General features: G+C 47.6%; 2 protein-coding genes across 2 annotated transcripts; one reads left to right on the top strand and one right to left on the bottom strand.

The window, feature by feature from the left end:
- Positions 1-12,567: 12,567 nt before the first annotated feature.
- On the bottom strand, positions 12,568-16,607 carry LOC147993250 (uncharacterized). Its single transcript, XM_087539265.1, has 5 exons — positions 15,893-16,607; positions 14,671-15,441; positions 14,467-14,537; positions 13,216-13,356; positions 12,568-13,095 (listed from the first exon to the last, which is right to left on the bottom strand). Exons 1-5 carry the CDS (start codon positions 16,605-16,607, stop codon positions 12,568-12,570), a joined length of 2,226 nt encoding a protein of 741 aa, XP_087395391.1.
- A 3,990-nt stretch (positions 16,608-20,597) lies between these two features.
- LOC125532300 (uncharacterized) lies at positions 20,598-25,357 on the top strand. The gene is made up of 2 exons (XM_087533932.1): positions 20,598-23,328; positions 24,513-25,357. The coding sequence occupies exons 1-2, from the start codon at positions 20,598-20,600 to the stop codon at positions 24,974-24,976; spliced, it is 3,195 nt and encodes a 1,064-aa protein (XP_087390058.1). The 3' UTR covers positions 24,977-25,357.
- The last annotated feature ends 240 nt before the right edge of the window (positions 25,358-25,597 follow it).

The following is a 25,597-nucleotide window of genomic DNA, read 5'->3' as shown; positions in this document are numbered from 1 at the left end:
ACGTCAGGGAAGGAAGTGGCCCAATTAGTGGACATGAAAACCCTATCTATAGTGGCCATAACCAAAGAGTCTTGGTTATTGCCCCATGTGTATTTCCTTCCATTAATCTTCAGCTCAAGAAGACCAAATCTATTGATCCAGTCATTAAACAAGTCTTCCAGTGTTAGTTGATCAGACCAGTGTTTTTCTCACTGGCCTCCCTAATCAAATTAAAATCCCCACCTACTAGAGTTTGACCAGTCCACCCAGTAAGCAAGTTGTGCAATTCATTAATAAAATCTAGTTTGTACTGGTCATAAGCAGGACCATAGATGGAGATCAGTCTCCAGGTAGACCCATCTTGCTTTTTTTTAGTAAGCAAGAAACACTATAAGTGTAAATATCACAGCAAAAAATGTCAAAGAGATCTTCCTAATTCCTATCAGGATGCCTCCAGCAGTGTTATTAGCAGGAAGCCAATTCCAAGTATAACAGGATCTAGTGTCAAAAGCTTCTAATTGAAGAGGACTAAAATCTTCTTTTTTTAGACTCAGAAATACTAATAAAATCAGGCTTATGAGCTATAATGAGCTCTTTCAGTTTATTGCATTTGATGGACCCATTCATGCCTCTAATGTTCCAAAATAGGCCAATCATTTAACTATAAAATCAAGTTTTCTCCTACTACTAGCATTTGAATAGTTGACCTCAATCCAGGGGAAATCTAGGTCTGTTTCCACATTCATATGTGGGTCAGCACCAGTTCCAGACCGGGTCTCTGAATTAGTGGAAAACAAATTATACTCTTCTCCAGAAACATCAATGTTTACTAGAAGAAAAACTTCAGGATTATCCTGGTTAAACTTATCAAGTCTCTTAAGCTCAATGTTCTTGATCACAACAATATTATCACTAATATTGCACCCACTCACTAGTAGAAAAAGGGTCAAACGTGAAGCACATTAGTGCCGGTTTGAATTAGAGCCGGCACTAATGTGTACATTAGTGCCGGTTCGTGGCGGCGATCAATAGTACCGGTTCATGCCACGAACCGGTACTAAAGAGGCTGTGTCAGCCTGCGGTCAGGCTATGGCCCCATCATCACCATTTAGTGCCGGTTCATACCACGAACCGGTACTAATGAGGTTATGTCAAGCTGTTTTTAGTCCCACCTCGCCAAGAGAGAGGCAGTATGAGCGGTTTATAAGCCGTGAGTGCACAGACAATGACGAAGAGTTGCAATGCTCACCTACATGTTGATTAGCTTCAAGCCTTGCGGAATAGCATAGATTGCACTGAGCTATGTACAGTGCAGTCTACACTATTCCGAATGGCTTGAAGCAAATTAACCAGCATTGCACCTCTTTTTTATTTTTAGTAACTTATTTAAACTCCGGATTTCTTTTGTGTTCAGTATGCAGCATTTAAAGCGACGTCATCAATTTCCAACATGTTCTGACATCATTTGTTATTTTTCGGTCATTTACCTAATTGTTTAGAGAGATAAATGACCGTGAAATTGAAAATCACTACAAAATGAATCCTGAAAATGTTGAAACTTGGCATGGTATCATCATATCACCCGCATAGCATGCGCGAAAGAGTAGAGAGGGTCACGGCAAAAACTGGACGTACTTCGTGTACAAACTGAACATACTCTTTCCGAGTATCAGGGTTTCGGACGAGAACTCATCTGCTACATGGCCACTTCAATGTTTTTTAAACTTATTTGAACTCCGGACTTTTTTGTGTTCAGTATCGAGCATTTAAAGCGATGTCATCAATTTCCAACATGTTCTGACATCATTTGTTGTTTTTCGGTCATTTACCTAATTGTTCAGTATGCAGCATTCAATTTCCAGAAGAAAATAAATAGAAGAAAATAAATAATACAGAAAATAAAAAAACTATACAAAAAAATTACTCAAAAATAAATGGAAGAAAATAAATAATGCAGAAAAGAAAAAACTATATAAAAAACTACTCAAAAATAAATAGAAGAAAATAAGTAATGCAGAAAAGAAAAAACTATATAAAAAATTTGTTGGCGCGCTGCCCAGTGGGCCTGCCAGACCTAGGGTGTGCAAATGCAGGCCCAGAAGGGCCAGCAGACTCACAGGGCAGCGCGCCCTAATTAATTAGGCCGAGAAGCCTGCTATATAGAGGAGTTCGAAGAGGTAGCCGCGGCTGGGTTTATAAACCAGTGCGGCTGCCCTTCGCCGGGCCCTGTGGGCCTGCCGGGCGAGGTGGGACTAAACTTTGGGGTGGCAGCGGAAGGCCTTTAGTACCGGTTGGTGGCTCCAACCGGTACTAAAGGCCCCCCCTTTAGTACCGGTTGGTGGCTCCAACCGGTACTAAAAGCCTTCGTTTCCCGCCGCTTGGCCTGGCGAAAATAGGCCTTTAGTACCGGTTGGAGCCACGAACCGGTACTAAAGGCCCATCCTATATATATAGCACTTACGAAAATTTCAGTTTCATCTCCCCACTTCGTCTCCAACCTCTCGCGAGACATCGCCGCGCGCCGCTCGATCCCGTCGTCACCGCCCGTCGCCCGTCGTCCGTCGTCATCGTCGCTGTCCCCGCCGCCGCCCGTCGTCGTCGTCGTCTCGCGCTGCCGCCCCGAACGCCGCCGTCGTCCGTCGTCATCGCCGCGGCCGTACGTCTCTCTCGCACCCGCGCCGCGCGCACCGGCCCGTACGTACGCCGCCGCCCCCGCCCCGTACGCCGGCGTCCCCGCTCGTAAGTACGGGGCGGCACTGGAGTATACACACACACATACACACACATACACACACATACATACACACACATACACACACACACACACACATTTTTTTACATATTTTCTGTTTTCTGTTTTTTAGAAAAGTTAATTAGATGATCGAATATTAGATTAATGTCGAATGTTAGATGAATTAGATAGAAAAGTTAAATATATATTAATGTCAATTGTTAGAGATGAATATAGCTAGATATTAATTAGGTATATGAGATTTGAACTAGTTGAATAATTAATATAACTAGTTTATTTTTAGTAAGAAAATTGTCGAACTAGTTTATTTAGGTATATGAGATTTGAAATAGTTGAATAATTAATATAACTAGTTTATTTTTAGTAAGAAAATTTAGGTATCTGAGATTTGATGATCTAATTAAAATATTATTTGTTAATGAGTTTTTCTGTTTATTTAATTTTTTATATATTTTTAGTTTATATAAATGTTACATTAATGTCGAATGTTAGATGAATTCGATAGAAAAGTTAAATATATAGTAATGTCAATTGTTAGAGATGAATATAGTTAGATATATTAATGTCAAATGTTAGATGAATATATATTTGGCTAGATATAGGTGTTTAATGTTTCACCTATATGAACATAGGAAATGTCATCTGACAACGAAAAAGATTTCATTATGTGCGAACACTGTGAAGACCAGCGCGGCCTATGCGACCAAAATTTCCTTGTTGATGGTAGGCGCTTCAGCATCAAGCTGGATGAGACATTCGAAGTTGATACAGTAAGTCACTTTGTCAATTATTATTTGAATGCAAAACTTATGCTTCATTTGCTTCAACTTATAATTTTAAATTTTCACTATTCTACTAGCGCATCCCCTGCCATGCAAGAATTTTTGTCTTGGATAAGATAGGTTTTAGTGCTATAGATGATATGGAGGTAAAGAGAGTTTACTTGAAGACGGAGCATGGGTATACTTTCAACGTCAAATTATATAATGGAGACACATACACCCATTTTGAATGCAAAACTTGGCAAGTACTATGCAAGGCTTATGCATTTGAGCCTGATATGGTTATCACCTTTGATATTCGTCCGGAAGATGATATTGAAAGTAATATAGACATCTGGGTCGATATGCAAACGCCTCCAGTTCTACCATTTGGTGAGTTTTTCTCAACCATGCATGCATATGTTTATGTCTTTGATACAGTTTATTCAAAAATAGTTGACAACTAATTTGTATTGTCAGCTTATTTCGGTTCAAGCAAACATGTCCGGCGCTTGGTAGACAGGACCTACTACTGCCCCGGGGCTCAACTAAACTGCGAGGAGATAAGTCATTATGTTTCATGGCTTGAGGATCTTAATACTGTCAAGACAATTTTTTTTCCTGAACTTAGAAATGTTAGTACTCAAAACGTGCGACCAATGGTGATCGTATTGAACTACGGTCACATCTATAATCGAAAGATGGTAAGATTTTAAATATTTGTCCTTAATTAGTGCATCTTTTGCATACATTATTTTTGAAGCTAAACTTTCATTGCTTAGTATATTAATTACTATACGATGTTCTTCAACAGGGACTTCCGATGACAGTTGTGCCTCAGTGGATCGAGACAAAAGGTCGCATGTCAATGGTTAGCTTACGACCAAGATTTCCTACATTGCACATGAGTGCATTCAGGATTTCTGAAAGCGAAGAATGCTTAATAGTGAAAGATTGGAGCAAAATTGTTAACGATCGCAGAGAAGTACTAGGGTGGCAGCAAGGAGAAGCGCAACCCAAGATTAGGAGACAGATTCATCTGCATGCTCCAGTATGATGAATCAGGAGAGCTATACATGTTCTATGCTATTCTACCTGAGAGGGAGCAGCAGGATCAGTAGCTACTAGTTCATGCTCTTAATTAGTACTTGTCTCATGTCCGTGTCCTGAACTTCGATGTTGGTGATGATTATGTTGAACTTGATGATATCTTTGCTTCTGTTACAAAGTGAATGTTTCCTCTTGAAGCTAGCCAGCGTTGATGATGATTAGATAGCTAGCGGTAATGACTATGATGATTAAATAGTGGTAATTAGACGACTATGATGATTTTTAGCTAGCTAGAGTTTATTTATTTATTAATATGCGATGATGATGATGATGATGATGATGATGACTACAACTCATTATAACGTAAAACAATCCTAAATTAAATTGATAACACAAATTTAATTGAAAAATACAAAATAAAACAAAAACCCACAACCATTTAGTACCGGTTGGTGTTACCAACCGGTACTAAAGGGCTCCCGGCCCCGGAGCTGGCTCGTGCCACGTGGTTTCCCTTTAGCACCGGTTCGTGCTGAACCGGTACTAAAGGGGGGGGCTTTAGTGCCGAAACGTTAGTGCCGGTTCCTAAACCGGCACTAAAGGGCCTTACGAACTGGTGCTATTGCCCGGTTCTGCACTAGTGACTAGAGCTCAAATTAATACCTGAGCATTCAGCAGTGGAGATAAGAACATCATCATCTAGACAAGCAAAAGAGTTATGAAAGCTTTTTTACCTTTGTTAGGCACCTCCAGATTTCTGATCCGTTTCAGGTCCTGAGCTTTTTGCATAGTAGGCCTCCCATCATTTCTGTTACGAGTGCTGGCTCTAGTAGCAACCACAGGACCCCACTGCTTGTTTTTGTCAACAATGTTCTGAGGAAGAATGTGAGCTTGAGTGAAAGCAGCATCAAACTTCTCCAGAAGGGCACCTCCCAAATTTTCAATCTGCTTTTTTTTACAACCTCCAGATAACTCTTGGTCATGGGGGCCCCTTGAACTTTGGAGAAGACAGTATCTTCAACATTGTTCTCAGGGACAGGGGTGCAGTATTGTTTTGCAACTCTTGAACCAGAAGCACCTTTTGAGCCAGCAGCAAACTTAGGGATGTTGTTGCTAGTACCAGTGTCCATCTCCTCCCCCCAGAAGGTCATCATTACTAGAGTCAAAATCCTCTTCTGTCTGCTTCTTATTGTTTGGATCTTCAGAATTATCATCAGGTCCAGATGGCTTGTCAGAAGTGTTTCCAGCATCAGCATCCCTCTCCACAGAAAATTTCAGCAGATATAGCTCATGATTGATTTCTACAACCCTACTCTGGGGATCTTGACTGGGTCTCTGACAGCAACCAGGATCCTGACTTTCTCATAAAAACTTCTGAAAATAGTGTGCCAGTCAATATTAACAAGCACTCCAAGTGTTGTGCCCACTTGAGAAATAGATGACCAAGATAGCCATTTAGGTGGAAAACCCTCAATAGAAATCCAAGTTTTAGTCAGGCTGTCATAGACAGGGTGTTCTCCATTCCAATCAGCAAAAGATATAGTAACTCCTTCCTTCTTTAGATTAACTGAGGGAATTTCCACCAGGTCCTTGATCTTTTTGTTGGGAGGAAATCTAACAATATACTTGTTTTTGTCGTGAGGTCTAATCTGCCAGGGACAGTTGGTCTTCCACATCTCAGAGAAGTGCTGACCTAGCTCTGTTCTAGAAATCTCACCCTTTTTAACAATAACAAGACCTACATTGGCAAAATTAAGTCACTCACAGTCTTCAGACCCATTAGTTTCAATGTGAAAAAACCCCAGTCCAGGACTATCACTTCCCCAATAGGTGGCTGCAGGATAAGCTTTGTACCAAGAAGGGCAAGCATCCATATGGTGTCCAGGGATCTTGCACATGAAACACACTTTAGGGACTACGCACATGCCAACAAAATGTCCAGGCAGCCCGCAGTTATAGCAGATGGCACCAATAAACTTCGGGTCTACAGTGAAAGGGAGATCATCTTCTCGCATAGCACTCTGAGTCTGACTAGTGGTACCCTGATTCTTGTTCTTTTTTTTCTTGCTCTTGTTGTGACCATCTTGAGATTGATCACCACCACTCACCGAAGAACTCCCACCACTGAATTGAACTGACTGAACTGGTTGCATATTCTGATTGGCTGGATTGAATTGCTGTTGAAATCCTGCTGCAGGTGGCATATACTGAAACTGGAAGTTGGGTTGTTGAGGCCACTGCGGAATCTGCTGCATATGGGGATTCCACCCCCCTGATATCCGAACATGGGGTTAGTCTGCATCATAGGAGGAGCTGCTCCCACCGGAAACAGCGGGGGTTTTGCAAAAATGGACATGGGAGGGGGCTGAGCTTGAGTAGCTTGCGGAGCTTGAGAGATCTGGGGCGGGGGCACAGCAGTAGCCGCTTGAAGGCCATCAGTAGTGGGGGCAGGGGGACGACCAGAGTTACGCCCCCTCCCACCATCGTATCTCCCCCACCTCTGTTACCTGCATCTCTGCCGCCGCCAGCCATGGATTTGGCCACTGCAACAAAGGGGATCTGACCCGACCTCCTCGACCAGTAATCTCTAGAAAAACTGAAAGACTTTGGAACAGGGAGGTGCTTGGAATCATGATCTACGACTGGGAAACAATCTGCAGCAGAGAAATCCCCCGAAACAAACTTATCCTTCCTTATCCAGACTAGGTTGGAACTAGATCTCAGGCGAACCCTAGCAGGGTCTCTCCCCGGAGCCCCAGCCCACAGGACAGATGGAGCACTGGAAGGCAGGTTTTGGGAAACCGCCACCACTTTATCATAGCAGCTATCCACCTCTCTCCCTGCGTGCCGCCCAGCTGGCTGATTTTCTGCTTTTCTGACATAGCCACTGACCTGTGGGACAATCCACCTCGTCTTCTCCCTTGGACCTGAGTCGACGCAACTATGCAAACCGAAGATCCCCGGCGGCGGCGAAATCAACCTTCTCGAACTCGACCTGCTACTCGAGCGCGTCGAAAAATTCGAGGAGAATCTATCACCTGAGATGGAAGAACAAGGGGAGATCACGTAGTCCCTCCTTAATCTCGATTGGCCGCCGCAATTCAGGCTGAGAGCTGCATAGGGGCACCGGATGGAATCACTCCCAGCAGGCACTTCCACCTCAGAGCTCTTCGTGGATCTCCAGATTTTGCCTCCGTCCTCGCCCACAGAACGAATTCGGCCAGTGGCGAGTGGGGGAAAGCAGGCATCCTCACCCTTTCCTCCAGAGTGGCCTCCTCGAAGATCCGACGCGCCAGAGTCCGCTGCTCCAGCCCGGCACGCCTCTGACAGCTCTCTGCATGCTTCATAGCCACTTCTCTGGTGCTCAGATCTCTCGCTGCCGCCACCGCCATGTTTGCCGCCTTCCAATCTCGCACAGCCCGAATCCACACCGCAGCAGCGTCGCGGATCCTAGTCGCTCTCTTCGTCCAGCCCCGCGCCCCAATCTCCAGGAGCACTCCCTGCGGGATTGGTGAGATTATCCTCACCATCTCCGAGAAGGCCTCGAGGATGTGCGGAGGCAAACGGGAAGGTGAAGGGGGAGCAGGCCGGTGCGGGCGTGCCAGACGACGCCCGCAGCCCTCGTCGGCGAGGTGGCATGCCTAGCAGCTGGGGCGACTAGATCTACGGCGGCGATGGTGGATGCGGCTTGCGGGAGGCGTGGGGTCGCCGTGGTTTGGAGCGGGGGAGGAGCGGGGGGAGCGGGACGTATATTTGTCGTCGTGGCCAAACCCATCATCCATCGAGGATTTCCTTTTTGACCTCCAACTCGAGGTCATGGCGTGTGAATACTTCTGTACGTACTTATGTCCGTAGCAGGGGCAGAGTAGAGGTGCAATGGGGAAGGCGGATCGTCGGAGGAGGAGCATATGCGGAGGAGTTGTGCCATGGATAAGCAGCTGAGATGAGGGTCCAACTCTATCTCTGGCCACCTTAGGGTATCTCTAGCCGATCCTCTAATAACGGTTAGAAGAGTAAAATTTCCGGTTTACTTCTATAACCTCTACCTAGCAGAAGTCCTAAAACCGGTAGGGATGTAATATTTTTACTCCTAGGTCGTGCGGACGCCTAAAAATACTTGACCTCCGGGCAGCTCGAATAAAAGTCGCTGCCACTTTTCGACCCCCACCCCACCCCCCTTCCCACTACTCCATCGCTAGCGCAACTGTCAATGACTACCCACTGCCTCCACCGCTACCTCGCCGACTCCATAGGCCCTCTCTGCCCTTCACCCGTAGTCTGAGCCGGTCGCCGACTGTCGCCATTGCCGGAGTCGAGCTGAAACGTCGCTGACATTGCCACATCGACGATTCGACGGAAACCGCCTCGAATCTTCTTCCTCCTTGGCTAACCGGCATCTCACCGTGCTTATGCACCTTTGCGGGTCATCTCCATGCCTCGTTGCCCGCAAGTTTCAGCTCAACACGTTGTCGGCCGACCGTTAAACCTCCACGTCCTTGCAAGTGTTTGACGGTTTGCTTAGGTAAGCTTTTTTGTTTCATTTTGTTTGGGCCAATTGAGTTCGACCGAATTGTTTCTTAAAGATGAAAAGACGAAGAGAGATGATCTTCGAGGACTCATCATCATCCAAGGAGGAGGAAGAAGATGATGACCTAGAAATTGTGGTTGGCATGATTTTCAACGATGATATTTGGCGGCCGAGGAGGAGATCGCAGTTTGTCCGCTGTATACAACTCAACCGTGATAGAGCGGAGGGCCATGCTAAGATTATGAGAGATTATTTTGACCCCAATCCGTCCTATCCGAAGAAGTATTTTTGACGCCGCTTTTGGATGCACACAAGTCTCTTTCTCACCATTGCAAAATTTGTGGAAAAGCACGATGATTGGTTCAATCTTAGAAGGGATGCATGCAGAGAGATAACTTCGAGCCCTTTGATTAAGTGTATTGCGGTTGTTTGAGTTGTGGCATATGGATGCTTGGGCGATGCAATTGACGACTATGTCCGCATTGAGAAGGTACAATCTTGGAGACTGTTCGAAGGTTCACAAAAGCCATGATTGATACCTTTGGGCCGGAGTACTTGAGGGCACCCAACAAGGAAGACACCGAGAGGCTTATGGCAGCGAATGAAGAAAGAGGATGGTCGATGCTTAGATTAGTTGACTACATGCACTGGACCTGGAAGAACTGTCCTGCAAGGTGTAAAGTTCAGTACAAAGGCCACTGCATCGATCCAACAATCATTCTTGAGGCTGTTGCATCAGAGGATCTATGGATCCGACATTCACTCTTTGGATTGCCTGGCTCTCACAATTACCTAAATGTGTTGTCGAGATCACCATTGTTTGCTAGGCTTGTCGAGATCACCATTGTTTGCTAGGCTTGTTGCTAGAGATGTTCCTCCTTGCAACTATATTGTCAATGGTTGTGAGTACATGATGGGTTACTACCTTGTGAATGACATCTATCCTTCATGGGCCACATTTGTCAAAAAAATCGCGTCCAAAAGGTAAGAAAAGATCTCAGTTTGCAACATGTCAAGAGCCAACTAGGAAGGATGTTTTTCAACAAAGGGTGGATTTTATTTGCTCAAAAAACGAGCACACATCTGTTCTTTGCATATCTAAGATGCACACAACTAAAACCAGCTCACGCACACGCTAAAACACGCCGGCAATTAGCCAAGTCATATAAGATCAAAAATATGCGTAGACGAGAAAAGACTAGGAAGGATGTGGAGAGAGCTTTCATTGTGCTTTAGAAGCGCTTTGCTATTATTTGTGGCCTTGCCGAGTATTGGAACTCCAAGGATCTATGGGAAATCATAACTTGTTTCATCATCTTGCGTAACATGATCATTGAAGATGAGAGAGACATGCCTGAGAACTTTTGATACATCACCAATGGGAATCTTGTTGAGCCAGAGCACGATGCAAATAGGATCCAAAGATTCCTCGAAGCGCATCACAAAAGATCGAGCACCAAGAAGTTCATACCCAACTCCAAGATGATCTTGTTGAGGGTCAGTGGCATCTCCATAGCACTTCGTAGTTGTGCTTTTATCATTCTGTTTACTTAATTTGAACCCTGCGATGTGTTTGAATTTGAATAATTTGGTTTGTAAACTATAAGTTTGTAATATTCGTGAATTGTGTGAACCTTAATTATTATCTCTGATTTTTATATGTGTGCTAATATTTGCAATGTAACTAGAATTGGAACAATTTGGCAAAACCAAAAAAATTATATGTGTCGGCTAGAAATGACCGAAACTTAGAGGAATAAAAATACTTTACTAAGGTTTACTCAGCCGTTTACTCCTCTAAGGTCTTTGGCGGTATTGCGGTCGTAAATTTCGGCGACCCATGTGCCACACTTGCACTGCCGCATAAGATGTATTTCACACAATTGCAATTTTCTCTGGATGGGTACATATAAAAGTGTTCTACATGTCTATAAATAATCTTAGGCTCCGGCTCTATGTAGCTTGGAATTGTGTACCGCTGGCCCGCAGCTATAGTACTAGGAGAAGCTAGGATAGGCTGGTGACCTGTCGGGCCAGAAGCAAAGCGTGGCGCTGCATGCATGCGGCTGTTTTCGTTGGTCGACTTGTCGCTCTACTTGCCAAAACTGACAAAACTATATGTTCATACTGTATGTAAAAGAACAAGCTTTACTATTTGGATTTTTTGTTTGACCGGTACCATGCCACTTCGCTAGTCATCCTGCCCGCTGCCATGCACAACATCAACAAAATTGAGCAGAGTTCTTTGGTCCCGAATAGATAAAAGTGCAAGCGCAGAATGTAAAATTATTTGGAAGGCCATGTGCCGCCCAACAAACAAACAACCTCAACCTTGGGGGATTATGTGTGCTTCACCTTCACAAGTTTGTTCGGGCTCCTCAATTGCATTAGCCGTGTTATGAATGTAAGACGTTATTCAAAATGTGGGTTGGGATGGAAAACCCATGCGACGGTGAGGACGCGGTTTTTTTTTCTATGCATCAACCATCATCACTATCAGTAACGGGGCTCTTGCCCCTTTTAGGAATTCTCGTGGTTGTGGCTGCAAAGGAGATAACCCCAGAACATTTCCCCTCTTATTTTTTGATGCCTCCAAAAGAAATACTCCCTCCATAAAGAAATATAAGAGCGTTTAAACGCAAACGCTCTTATATTTCTTTACGGAGGGAGTATTTCACAATGTGGGTAGCCTGACCCTTTTCCCCAATATCATCCACCTCCAGTGTTTCCCACAAACAATGGGTGGATTGCTCCTTCCCAACAACAACATCCAATGCAGAATCAGTAGGGGTGCAAGGGAAGTTCTGGGATTTGTATTTTTTTAGTAAATGAGAAGAATAAAACTGCCTCTGATCTATGGGATGGAGAACAAATTATGTGTACTTTTAGGAGGAGTTTTTCTCCTGACCTTATGGAATAATGGTATGATCTGGAGTCGCAAAACAAAAAGCTAACTCTAGTGTTAAAGATCAAGAAGATTATTTGATTTGGCAATTTGAGTATATATTCTTCTAAATATTTATTTGCTATAGTGAATTTTAGGGGAGTTCAACCCATTTTTTGAGGGATAGGGGTGTTGGGAGAGAGAGAGAGAGGAAGAAAACCGACCTTACATGTGGGTCCTATGTCCACCTCAGCGCAGCATATGCAGACGAATTGCCAACTGAACAAAGATGGATAGCCCCCACCTATTTGAAATGTGCTCAAAACGCTCAAATCCGCCCATTAGTATTTTATGTCAAAAGTTTACAATAGATGCGGTGTTTTGCCAAAAAAAACCATAGAACCCGTTTTCTGATGACTATGCCTTTAATGTGGTGGTTTTATTCATTTAACTCCCACAATTTATGTATGAAACATAGGTATCAACACACACTATTGTTAATACATCAGAGGTGTGGCCAGAATTTGGTTCATTTAGGGCATCTCCAATGCAGGGGCACCTGCATGGACGCTCAGACTATTTTTTTGAGAGAGAGAATGCTGCATTATATTAATTAGTATACATCAGTATAAAGAGTTTGCCTGATACATTCTGGAGTAGAATAGTACACAACTTTTGAACTAGCAAACTCACAGGCCCTAGCTAGTATGTGAGCAGCAGCATTCAACGACCTCTTGACATGGCAGAAGGAAACAGAAGAAAAACAAGCAACCAAACGCTTAATATCTGACACTACTACACCCACTTCAGACCTGTCTATGGATGAAGAGTTCACTCGTTGTACTAAGGAGAGGCAATCAGAAGCGAAAATGACAGAGGTCAGTCCCTCATCACGGGCGAGAATCACAGCTTGACGGAGCGCCCAGCTTTCAGCAAGTTTTGGTTGTACCATCCCTTTAAGTGGCTCGGTGCAGGCGACCAAGCATTCACCTTTGTGGTTCCGAATCAGGATGCCAATTCCCAGTTTGTGCAGGTTTGAGAAGATAGCTGCGTCGACGTTAATAAGGACTGATCCGGGCGGCGGCGGAGACCATTTAACCGATGAACTTGATGGTGTCTCATGACTGTGCCCCGCAACAGTCTTAAAGAGATGCAGCAGAACCAAATCAACATAAGCATGGATCTTTGAGGCAACACGGTGTGGATGGATATTACCTTCACCATTCCTTACCGCATTCCTCGCTTCCCAAATATGCCATACAGTGATTGCGAAAACAGTGGACTGCTCCGGTGATGCTCTGTCAATGAAATCGAATAGCCACTGTTTTGTTGAGTGGAAGTTCTTGCGACATAGGTGGATGTCGAACCGTTTTTTGACCTTGTTCCAAACCTCGGAAGCAAACTGACAGAACAACAAACAATGCTCAATACTCTCGTCTCTCCCACAATGCACACAAGCAGGATTTGTGGGGATATTCCGATGGCGTAACTGAAGTCCAGATGGGAGACAGTTGTGTGCGAACCTCCAGAGCACTATGTTCATTTTGTTTGGGGCCTTGATTGCCCAGATTGCCTTCCAATATTTCTCCTCAACTTCCTTACTTGACGAGAGTCCGCGGCCATTCTTACTGTGCGATAAAAAGAAATCCGAAGATCGAGCAAGATTGTATGCTGAACGGACAATATATAGTCCAAAGCGAGTATGAGGCCAATACACAAAATCCTCTCCTCCATGGCTGCTAATCTGTGTTTGTAATATGAGTTCAACAGTTTCCTCCGGGAAGAAAGCTCTGACATTTTCTTCGTTCCAATGACCATGTCCATCCATGAGAGAACACACTTTAGCATATTCTGGAATTGGAAATAGAGTTTGCAACATATGCAGTGGTCGTCCGGGAATCCAGTGATCTGTCATGATTTTAACCTTTTGGCCATTAGCAATTCCCCAACGAACACCAGCCTTAACAAGCTCTCGGCCATAGAGAATACTTCTCCAAGTATAGGATGACGATCTAGGCTTGGGCGCATCCCAAAAATCACAGGAAGGAAAATAGCATCCTTTGAGAACCCGAGCACAAAGAGAATCTGGGTCAGTAAGAAGCCTCCAACATTGTCTACCAAGCTATTGGTTGAAGAGCGGAAAATCACAGAAACCTAGTCCACCAAGCTTTTTTGGTGTGGATAACCAATCCCATGAACGCCAGTGAAGTTTCCTCTTACCATCTTCTCTACCCCACCAATAATCAGCAACAACTTGTCTCATCCCTTCACATATAGAAATGGGTATTAGGAAATAGCTCATAATATATGTCGGAATAGCTTGAACCACGGATTTCAGCAAAACTTCTTTTCCTGCTCGAGAAGGGGGTCGATCTGACAAACTAATGATGCGCTGCCAAACTTTGTCATTTAGGAACTTGAATGTCTTGGCTGGCGACCTTCCCACATGAGTAGGCATTCCAAGATATGTATCGTGGAATGGTTCATTTGTGACCCCCAAAATTCTCATTACCTTTTGCTTAGTATCGTCGGAGCAATGAGTACCAAAGAAGATTGATGATTTTTGAAGGTTAACTTTCTGGCCTGAACCATCACAATATAAATGCAAAGCCTCCTTCAGGGAGAGGACACTACGCTGATCACTTCTAGCAAAGAAGATGCTATCGTCGGCAAAAAGGAGGGCGAGATAGGAGGCCTTGATGACCATTTCGAATACCTTGTAGCTCACCACGCGACTCCTTGTGCAAAAGCACACTGGACAAGCCTTCGATGCATAGAAGGAACAGGTAAGGGCTGATTGGGTCTCCTTGTCGAATGCCCCTTGTAGGAATCACAGCATTAGTGAGTTCTTCGTTAACTCGGACAGCATAACGAACAGAGGTTACACATCTCATCACCGTGCCAATCCACTCCGGCGCAAAACCCAATCTGCTAAGGCATCCCTGTAAATAGGACCACTCCACGCGATCATACGCTTTAGTCATGTCGATCTTGAGGGCAAAGTATGGTCTCTTCGATCTTTGTTGTCGAATTGTATGAAGACATTCAAAGGCAATCAGGGCGTTGTCAGTGATTAGCCTTACCGGAACAAAAGCACTTTGATGCTCAGAGATGATTGCTGGCAAGATAATCTTGAGCCTATTAGCCAATACTTTTGAAGCTATCTTGTAGAGGACATTGCATAGGCTTATTGGTCTGAAGTTGTTTAGGTGTTTTGGCCTTGCAACTTTTGGAATTAGGACAATCACAGAGTCTGAAAAACCATCAGGAATTGGCATTCCATTCAAAAAGCATCTGACAGCATGACAAATATCTTCCCTTAAGAAATCCCAGTGAGTTTGGTAGAAAAGTGCAGGAAAACCATCAGGTCCTGGTGCCTTTGTTGGCCCCATTTGAAACAAGGCAAATTTTATTTCGTCGTTCGTATAAGGCTTGCAAAGCTCAGCATTCATGGAGTCATCCACTTTGCACGGAATAGACTGAAGAACTGCATCCAGCGAAGCAGACTATTCAGTAGTAAAAAGATTATCATAAAAACTGTGCACCATACCTTTTATCTCCTCCTGGTCCTCAGTAATTGAGCCATCAGTATGAGTGAGAGAATTAATTCTATTCGTACGTCGACGTGCCGATGCCCGAGCATGAAAAAATGCAGTATTCCGGTCACCTTCCTGGAGCCAGTCCACCCGAGAACGTTGCCTAGCCATGATTTCTTCTCGCTCAAAAAATATCTCTCCAATATCTCTCCAATGAGCGTTCCTCCATAATCGATGCATCAGAGACAGGGGTCGACCTTAGACATTTAAGACGCCTTTCCAACTTCCGGATATTGGATCTCACAGAGCCAAAAGATTCTCTATCCCATTGTTTAAGGGAAGCTGCCACTCGATTCAGATTGGACCAGGTTGATTGCAGTGATAAAGGCAGATTACCCCTACCTTCTGCCCAAGCCTTCTTTAAGACCTCCCGGTAGTCAGGAGCTCTCAGCCACATAGCTTCGAATTTGAAACCTTGCTGCACAGGACAATGATCATTAGAAGTCTTTCCCCTGTCATAAGGAATCTTCCCCTTATTAAGAGCAATATGGACAGCATGGTGATCCGAGGTAGTAGTGATGACATTCTCAACCAAAAAATCCTCAAAAATATTAGAGAACTCAATGTTAGCTACAGCTCTGTCTAGTCGGGCTTTGACATGGCGGTGAGAGTCCTGGCGATTAGACCAAGTATATTTAGGACCGGAATAACCCAAGTCGATGAGGCCACAATCAGCTAAGCACTGTTGGAAGTCATTGATTTGCCTATCTGTTCTATCTCGAAGGCCTTGATGTTCGTCGTGGCTTAACACCTCGTTGAAATCCCCACAGCAGATCCATGGACCATCCCACTGCGCTCGCATAAAACGGATAAAATCCCAAAATTGGCATCTATTTTCTCTTCTTGATTCTCCATACACAAAAGTCGCCCTCCAGACTGGTCCCTGGTCAGGCTTGACATGAACATCTATGCATCTATTGTTAAACGCCTTCAAAGAAACATCGACTGATGATAGCCAAAACAAACATAAGCCTCCACTTTGGCCCTCACTACTTACTACATAAGAATTTGAAAATCCCAGTGACCACATGAAGTTTCTCACCCTTTTCTCTGCCATCTTTGTCTCACACAAGAAAAGGAGAGATGGGCGATAGGTCTGCACCAACCAGCGCAGCTCGCCAACTGTGGAATCTGTTCCCAATCCTCGACAATTCCAACACAAAATCACAAAACCTGCCATAGTCTGAAGGAGGTGCCGTTCCATATTGCTAATCTCGCCCTCCTATCACCAGATTGTTGGCACCAACTTGATATGAGGAGTATACCACAGGAGACAAACCGGGAGGACCTCCGATGATCCCAGCAGGATAAGGTTGGCGAGAGGGACTTGGGGCGGCAAGGAGTAGGAAGGTAAAGGGCGACTTCTTGGCTGTCGCAACAGATCCACAAAATGGGGATGGGTAGCCCTGACCAGAACTGAAAGTGATGGTAGATGGAGTATGATGCAGCAGAGGATGAAGAATGTGGTGTCGATTTGATGGTAGCGAGGCAAGATCGCCGCCGGCGGCGGTAAAGCGGTAGAGAAAATGACTTGCGTATCTGATTTGACCTCAGGCTTCCAGGAGTTTCTGAACCTAAAAATGGGGATTTTTCGTGGAGAAGAATCAGGGAAGAAGGGATCTGGCGAAACTAGAGCAGTCAAGGCGGAGTGAGAAGGAATCGGGCGAGGTCAGAACGGCATCACGCCAGTCACCGGCAAATCGCCAAAGTCGCCATATTCTCAGACTATTTAAATTAATAATTACACAATTAGCATTGGTGGAAGAGTCGCTAGCTACAGCGCGGGGCGCCTGTATGAGCGCTCACTAAAAAAAGATACGCCTAGCGCTCGTTCTGTCCAAGGCAGCCAACCCAATCGCGACGCTAAAAATCAGCTAAATTCGTTGAGTTCATGGGATTTGTTGGGCATCTGCTAGCGCCCGCTGCCAAAAAAAAAGGCTCGTGAAAAAAGAAGCACCGAAGCGCTCGACGACTCGATTGGCATCGATGCCAGCCTAAATCCTGGGGTCGGGCTCCGTCTAGATGAATAAGTCATTTGCGTAGTTCTAGGTTGACGATTTAACTATCTAAATATGTATTATATGTGACAAAAAATATGTATTTAGAAACTATATCATTATAGAAATCTAGTGATATACTTTTCATGATATATAACACATTATTATAGAAACTACGCGAATGACTTATTCACCAGAGGTAGTACCAGGAATGGAATCCTAGCGCCTGTTTTAAGCGTATGCATTGTAGATGCCCTTAGGACCGAGTTTAGATTTGCTTTTGTGTGTATCAATGGCAGAACTGCTAAAACTATGCGCAAAACCTTATGGACTCAATACTGCGGACTTGAAAATTAATTGTTTGCTCTGATGACATCGAACCAACTTACACCATACCACATGGTAATCACAAATCCATTATAAGAAATCCGTAGGTGTAGCATTACTGGTATACTAGAGATAACCCGTGCGTTGCGGCGGTAATTGGACGTAGTTATTTCTGTACTCCCTCCGGTTCTTTTTAGTTCGAATATAAGATTTCTCTCAAGTCAAACCTCGTGAAGTTTGACCAATTTTATAGAAAAAATTAGAAACATTCACAATGTGAAATCATTATCATTAGATGCGCCGTGACTTAAATTTTTATATTGTATAACTTTAACATTGTAGACGTTGATATTTTTTAATATAAATATGGTCAAACTTTACAAAGTTTGACTTCAGATAACTCTTATATGCAGAGTAAAAAGGACTGGAGGGAGTAAGTTTTAGCAGCATGAAACTTTAGTATTTGGATTAGCAATATGGGAACAAAAACTAAAATACATATAATTTATTATACTTGACTATTATATAGTTGAAGAATATTTTATTGAATATGAGTAGCATGCATGGTGCATCTTAAGGTGGATTTTTTCCGTGCATGATTGCATGGTGAGTTGTCATAGTTGGGTGTTGGGTGAATTTGAAATTAATGGAGCACGCCTGGTGGCATGGTGACTTGGCATAATTGCATGTTAATAACTTAATATAATTGGGTTAGTGATGATGAACTATTTAGAAACACGATGGAGCTACGGACAACAAGTTGGGCGGACTAGATTGGCTAAGCTAGTGGAGGCCGAAAATGTTACCTTCTTGGGCTAAATTTACCGTCATTCCTAGTGTTTTTGTCATGGCCTGGACATGTCATTTTTCTTTTGCATGGTAATATATGCCTTATTTATATCATAAGGATCATAGTACAATTCACGTACAGACGATCTGGCAAAACTGAAAAGATAGCAAAATGCTAGCCTTCGCATAAAGAAAGACCAGCCAAGAAGTAAAATTACAAATAATACTGAAAAATCCTCTGAGCTTGACACTGATGCCCATCACCTGTCTCTCGCACCACCACAACAGCCACCAAAGAAAAAAAATGACATATCACCTTAACACCTGAGCTCGACGCAGCTCCATCGCTGATATGCAGCTTTACGGACCTCCAAGGTGGCTCGTCAAAGATGAAACCATTACTGTTGAAGAATCATACTTGAGCAACACCCCGGACACATCATCGAACTCCAGATCTGCCACCCCCACACAACTAAGACGTCAAAGGAGAAAGCCTTACCTGCCATCCATGAACCACGAACGCAGCACACAATCCACCATATTCTAGTTGCCGCCGATGCAGAGCACAATTTGCATCCGCTCCCGGACTACCTCCCAATCTCCGTGTCGGCGCTGGAGCAAACATCGTCGCAATGGCGAAGCTCGAGTACATAGGTCCACCATGAGCATGCCGCCGTCACGCCAACATTGTTTGAACAGACTGGTTTCCAAATCTATGCCTGGCCATAGGACCGGTCGCCTCATCGGAGTAGAATCTGGAGAATCTTTATTCAGCGCAGCCATTGCCGCCGCCGAAGCCACGATGATGCAACCTATAAACCTAAACTACAAGAGTCTAAAAATGATCCACATGCGTGGATCCGACGACCCCCCTCAGTATCGACGACCGAGGTCGCCGCCGAAGGGCAGCGGTGGCGAGTTGCACTTTCTTTCTTCGAAGGAAAGAAAAAAGTGAACCCCGTGTTTTCATTGCTAGCACAGTTTTGTTTGCGCATAGCTCCGCCATGATTCAGGTATATAAGATATGGAGAGTATTCGTTAAATAAAAATTAGAGGGAAAATAATGAACTACGTTTTAGAAAAGTCGTAAGCATTCCCTAGAAAAGATGTAAGATCTGGTGAGAAAAAGGGATCACATATCCCACATTTGTTAGCTTTTTTGCTCCTTAAAGTTGTGCCAATTTTTTGGGGCGCTGGAATTTCATCCAAGGACCATGTTGACGTGACTAATCGCTTGCCAAAGTATATGTGTTTCAACCATGTTTACAAAAGAAATTATATATTTTTATAAAGAAAGAAGGAGTAGAAAACACTCGTAAAAAGCACATCCATCTTTTGTCAAAAAAAAGAAGAAAAGGTATGGCTAGGTCAAAGTCGACTGAGATTTAACCAAGTCTCAATCAAATGACATAACATGGTAGAGAGAAAAAGAAAAATTAAAAAGAAAATTTTACACAGATCTCAACATAAGATCTTACGGATATAGTATCGGCTTACACTTAACAGTTAAGTCTACCAAGACTTAGCAAAGGCTGAAAAAGAAAATTCGTTGTTGATTTTTGAGCAACTAACTAATTCTTGTAGCACGAAATCCAGTGCTGCTGCTGCTGCTGCTGACCAAGACTGAGCTGAAACATTCCCAGAGCAGAGAGTGAGGGGGTGAGGACAGAGCACTCGATGGCTTTCGGTTGCTTTTGCTTTCGCCTCCAAAAGAAGAGAAAGCAACGTTGCACTGCATGAAAGCCCAAAGCCCAAACCCCATCGCCATTGCCATTTCCACAGCCACAGGGAAAGCAAAAGCATCCATCCATCCATCCATCCATGGAGGCCTGAGCTGCCACCCAGTCGTCTTCATCATTACGCACACAACCTCCCGCTCCCTCCCAAGAGCAGAGCAGAGCAACCATCATTCCATCCATCCATCCATCCATCGCATGGCGGCATCCGTCCTCCCACTGCTGCCACTAGTGCTTGTCTTGCTCTGCCGCCTCGATCACCTCGCCGTCGCCACGGCCTCCACCCCCAACCCCGACCCCGACTCCGACTGGACGCAGCAGCAGGCCGCCGCCCTGGTCGCCATCAAGGGCTCCTTCACCTCCTCGCCGCCGGCGCTGCACGCCTCCTGGACGCTCGCCAACCACGCCGCCCTGTGCCGCTCCTGGCCGGCCGTCGCCTGCGACGCCCGCGGCACCACCGTCGTCTCGCTCGACCTCTCCGCGCACAACCTCTCCGGCGCGCTCTCCCCGGCCGTCGCCAACCTCACCGGCCTCCGCTTCCTCTCCCTCTCCAACAACGCGCTCGCCGGCGACCTGCCCCCCGCCCTCGCCGCGCTAACGGACCTCCGCCATCTCAACCTCTCCAACAACCAGTTCAACGGCACCCTGCAGCGCCTCGACCTCTCCGCGATGCCCGCGCTCCAGGTGCTCGACCTCTACGACAACGACCTCGCCGGCCCGCTCCCGGACGCCAGTAAGCTGCCGGCCAGGGCGCTCGTGCACCTCGACCTCGGCGGCAACTTCTTCTCCGCCACCATCCCGCGCAGCTTCGGATCGCTGGAGGCCGTCCAGTTCCTCTCTGTAGCCGGCAACAGCCTCACCGGCGCCATCCCTCCCGAGCTCGGCAACCTCACCGCGCTCCGCCAGCTCTTCCTCGGCTACTTCAACCAGTTCGACGGCGGCATCCCCGCCGAGCTCGGCCGGCTATCCAGCCTCGTCCACCTCGACCTCGCCAGCTGCGGCCTGCAGGGCGCCATCCCGCCGTCGCTCGGCGCGCTCACCAGGCTCGACACGCTCTACCTCCAGACCAACCAGCTCAACGGCACCATCCCGCCGGAGCTCGGCAACCTCACCGCCCTCCGCTTCCTCGACGTCTCCAACAACGCGCTCACGGGCGAGGTCCCGCCGCAGCTCGCCGCGCTCCGGGAGCTCAGGCTCGTCAACATGTTCATCAACCGTTTCCGCGGCGGCGTCCCGGAGTTCCTCGGCGACCTGGAGCACCTCCAGGTGCTCAAGCTGTGGCAGAACAACTTCACGGGCTCCATCCCGGCGGCGCTCGGCCGCGCGGCGCCGCTCCAGGAGGTGGACCTGTCGACGAACCGGCTGACCGGGGAGGTGCCGCGGTGGCTGTGCGCGCGCGGCCAGCTCCAGATCCTCATCCTCCTCAACAACTTCCTCTTCGGCCCGGTGCCGGAGGGGCTCGGCGACTGCCCGACGCTCACGCGGGTGCGCATCAGCAACAACTACCTCACCGGCGAGCTCCCGCGCGGCTTCCTCTACCTGCCGGCGCTCACCACAGTCGAGCTGCAGAGCAACTACCTCACCGGCCATCTTCCAGAGGACGACGGCATCCCGGCCAAGGAGAGGAAGATGCTGTCGCTGCTGAACCTGTCGAGCAACAGGTTCAACGGCTCGCTGCCGTCGTCCATCGGCAGCTTCTCGTCGCTGCAGACGCTTCTCCTCAGCGGCAACCAGCTCGCCGGCGGGATCCCGCCGGAGGTCGGTCGGCTGAAGCGGCTGCTGAAGCTGGACCTGAGCGGCAACAACCTGACCGGCGAGGTGCCCGGCGAGATCGGCGAGTGCACGTCGCTGACGTTCCTGGACCTGAGCGTGAACCAGCTGACGGGCGCGATCCCGGGGGCGCGGCTGGCGGAGATCAAGGTGCTCAACTACCTGAACGTGTCGTGGAACAAGCTGGACGGCGGCGTCCCGGCGGAGATGGGCGGGATGAAGAGCCTGACCGCGGCCGACTTGTCCCACAACGACCTGTCGGGCGTGGTGCCGCAGAGCGGGCAGTTCGCCTACTTGAACGCGACGTCGTTCGCCGGCAACCCGCGGCTGTGCGGGACGACGATCGCGTCGTCCAACCCGTGCAACCTGACGTCCATGTCCGGGCCGCGGGTCTGGCCGGACGGCGGGGGCGACAAGCAGCCCGCGTCGACGTCGTCGGTGGGGCGGCTGAAGCTGGCGGCGGCGCTGGGGCTGCTGGCGTGCTCGGTGGCGTTCGCAGCAGCGGCGGTGGCGACGACACGGTCGGCGATGCAGCGGAGGCGGCGGCAGCGGGGCAGCGGCGGGTGGCGGATGACGGCGTTCCAGCAGAAGGTGTCGTTCGGGTGGTCGGACGTGGTGCAGTGCGTGAAGGAGAACCACGTGGTGGGGCGGGGCGGGGCCGGCACGGTGTACCGCGGCACGATGCCCGGCGGGGAGGCGGTGGCGGTGAAGCGCATCGCGGCGGCTGGTGGGCCCGGGGACGACGGCGGGTTCTCGGCGGAGGTGCGGACGCTGGGGCGGATCCGGCACCGGCACATCGTGCGGCTGCTGGCCATCTGCTCGTCGGGCGACGGGAGGAGCAACCTGCTGGTGTACGAGTACATGGCTGAGGGGAGCCTGGGGGACGTGCTGCATGGGGAAGGTGGCGACGGGAACGTGATGGCGTGGGCGACGCGGCTGCGGGTGGCGACGGAGGCGGCGATGGGGCTGTGCTACCTGCACCACGACTGCTCGCCGGCGATCCTGCACCGGGACGTCAAGTCCAACAACATCCTGCTGGATGAAGGGATGGAGGCCCACGTGGCGGACTTCGGGCTGGCCAAGTACCTCCGGCATGGGCATGGCGCCGCGTCCGAGTGCATGTCCGCCATCGCCGGATCCTACGGCTACATCGCGCCAGGTACGTGCCACACGTTCTACTGCTACCACTGTTTGAATTTGAATGCTCACTTGTCGATCAAATTCGCATGGTGAAGGTGCCTCGATTCTACTCTAGTCTAGTCCTACGTTCGGTACGCGTCGTGTCCATGGGTGCTGCATGTTGGTCGAGTCCGTTGGGCATGCGTGCAACACAAGCTGGTGACGTGACGGTCACATAGATAGATTCATAGATAGATGCTGCAACCTGGAGGCCAATCATTCTTTTTCTTTCTTTGTCTGCTGTGGCTCGGCTCTGTTGAGTTGGTCGAAATTCTTTTGATGCATCGCTTCATGGACCATGGACCATGGATGGATGTTGGAGAGCGAGTGATGAAAGAAAGAAAGGAAGAAAGAAAGAGACAAGGAAAGAAAGATCTGATGATGACTAGACGTACCCCTTGCTGCCTCAAACGAAGAGCTCCTGCATCACAACCCACATGCATGCTTGCCAGTAGAATACTCTAGACTTATTAGCGAGCGAGGCGAGGGATTCCCTCTCTCTTTGACCACTCTAATCATGAGTACAACAAACACGTGCATGTGCATTACTACTTTACAAAGTTTATATCGCGTCTACTTATGCATGGTCGGCCAACGCAGCAAGGGTCAAGACAAGCATCATGCATGCGGGTCGATCCTCATCTGACAATGACATGCATGCATGCATATCTCTCTCTAGTATCTCTCTATCTACAGCAGCTACTAGGAAATTACCAGCCAGCTCCGGCATCGATCATCCGGCCGGGTCTAGCTGCTTTACTCTTTTTTCTGTCATGCGTAGTTTACTTTAGACTTCAGTTAGGCTTTAGCTAGTTACACTACGTAGTAGCACTTTTGATTTGCTTTGCTCTGCTTTGTACTGCAAAGACTGATCGAACCTAGTAACAGTAGTAAAGTAAAGTACGTGGCATGACCGGCCCTCCCTTTGCTTTCCTTTATATCGAATCGACGACCAAGCTTTCCGTTGTTCAATTGCTTTCGAGGATCGAAACAATCCTAGAGAGATCCAGAGAGAAGAGAATGCACATGTATCCATGATCTTCATCATCTAGTTTTTGTCCTTCCTCCGTGATCTTCCTTTGTCGATACGAATATACCACTCTACTGTGTATGTACACTGACACTGAGACTGACAATGCAACTCGTATGGCATGGCATTTGCAGAGTACGCCTACACCCTCAAGGTGGACGAGAAGAGCGACGTGTACAGCTTCGGCGTGGTCTTGCTGGAGCTCATCACGGGGCACCGCCCGGTGGGCCCGCACCTGGGCGAGGACGGCAGCCTGGACCTGGTGCAGTGGGTGCGCGCCCGGGTCGACCAAGGTGGCGGTGTGGAGGCGGTGCTGGACCCGCGGCTGGGCGGCGACGTGCCGGCGTGGGAGGCGGCGCAGGCGCTGTTCGTGGGGATGTTGTGCGTGCAGGAGCAGAGCGTGGAGCGCCCCACCATGCGGGAGGTCGTCCACATGCTCCAGCAGGCCAAGCTGCCGCCAACTCCGTCCCTGCACGACCTCCGAGGAGGCGCCATGCCTATGCATCCTTCTGCTGCTGCTGCTCGTGTCCGCGTCGTCCACCACGACGAGGAGGCTGCTGCCGGAGGAGGATCGGACAGTGAATGCGAAGGCCGATGAATGAACGAATGAATGTCGCAGGAGCTGTGATGGAGACGGGACGTCACCTCGCCGGTCGGCCTGGACCAGGACCAGCTCCGGCTCCGGCCATATGTACGTAACGTATTCATGCATGCACCTGTACCGTACGATGAGGATGCATGCATGCCTACGTGTCGGGTCGGTGTCGCCCGGCCCGGTCCTCGGTCAGGGCGCATGCATGGCCCTCCTGTGTCGGCGCATGCATGGCTGCGGCCTGCCGGCTGTGCATGGTCTGACCCTCGATAGATCCATAGGAAATGCAATCGTCTGACCTGCGCAACACGTCAGTGAGTGAGAGATTGTCTCCTGCATGTATATGTAAGATACTCGTATTAATATTGTTCCCTCCAGTCACTGATTTGTCTCGTGCACGCCTGCTGCTAGCTACAGTGCTCGACTGCCTCCATCGACGGATCGTTCGTTTGTTCGTCATTGGATGCATCTAATGCCGCCGCTGTGAATTGCTTCCTCCATTCCACAGTATAGAAGCGTCTTTAAAACTAGTGTAATGTCAAAAAATGCTTTTATATTGTATTATAGGAGCGAGGGAGTAAACTAGAAACAAATCCACGACCACTTGTATCACGTACACGTAGAAAA

Source organism: Triticum urartu, chromosome 1A (assembly GCF_056163025.1).
Source record: "Triticum urartu cultivar PI428250 chromosome 1A, HENAU_Tu73, whole genome shotgun sequence".
Lineage (NCBI taxonomy): Eukaryota > Viridiplantae > Streptophyta > Magnoliopsida > Poales > Poaceae > Triticum > Triticum urartu.
This window is presented reverse-complemented; position numbering and strand designations above follow the sequence as displayed.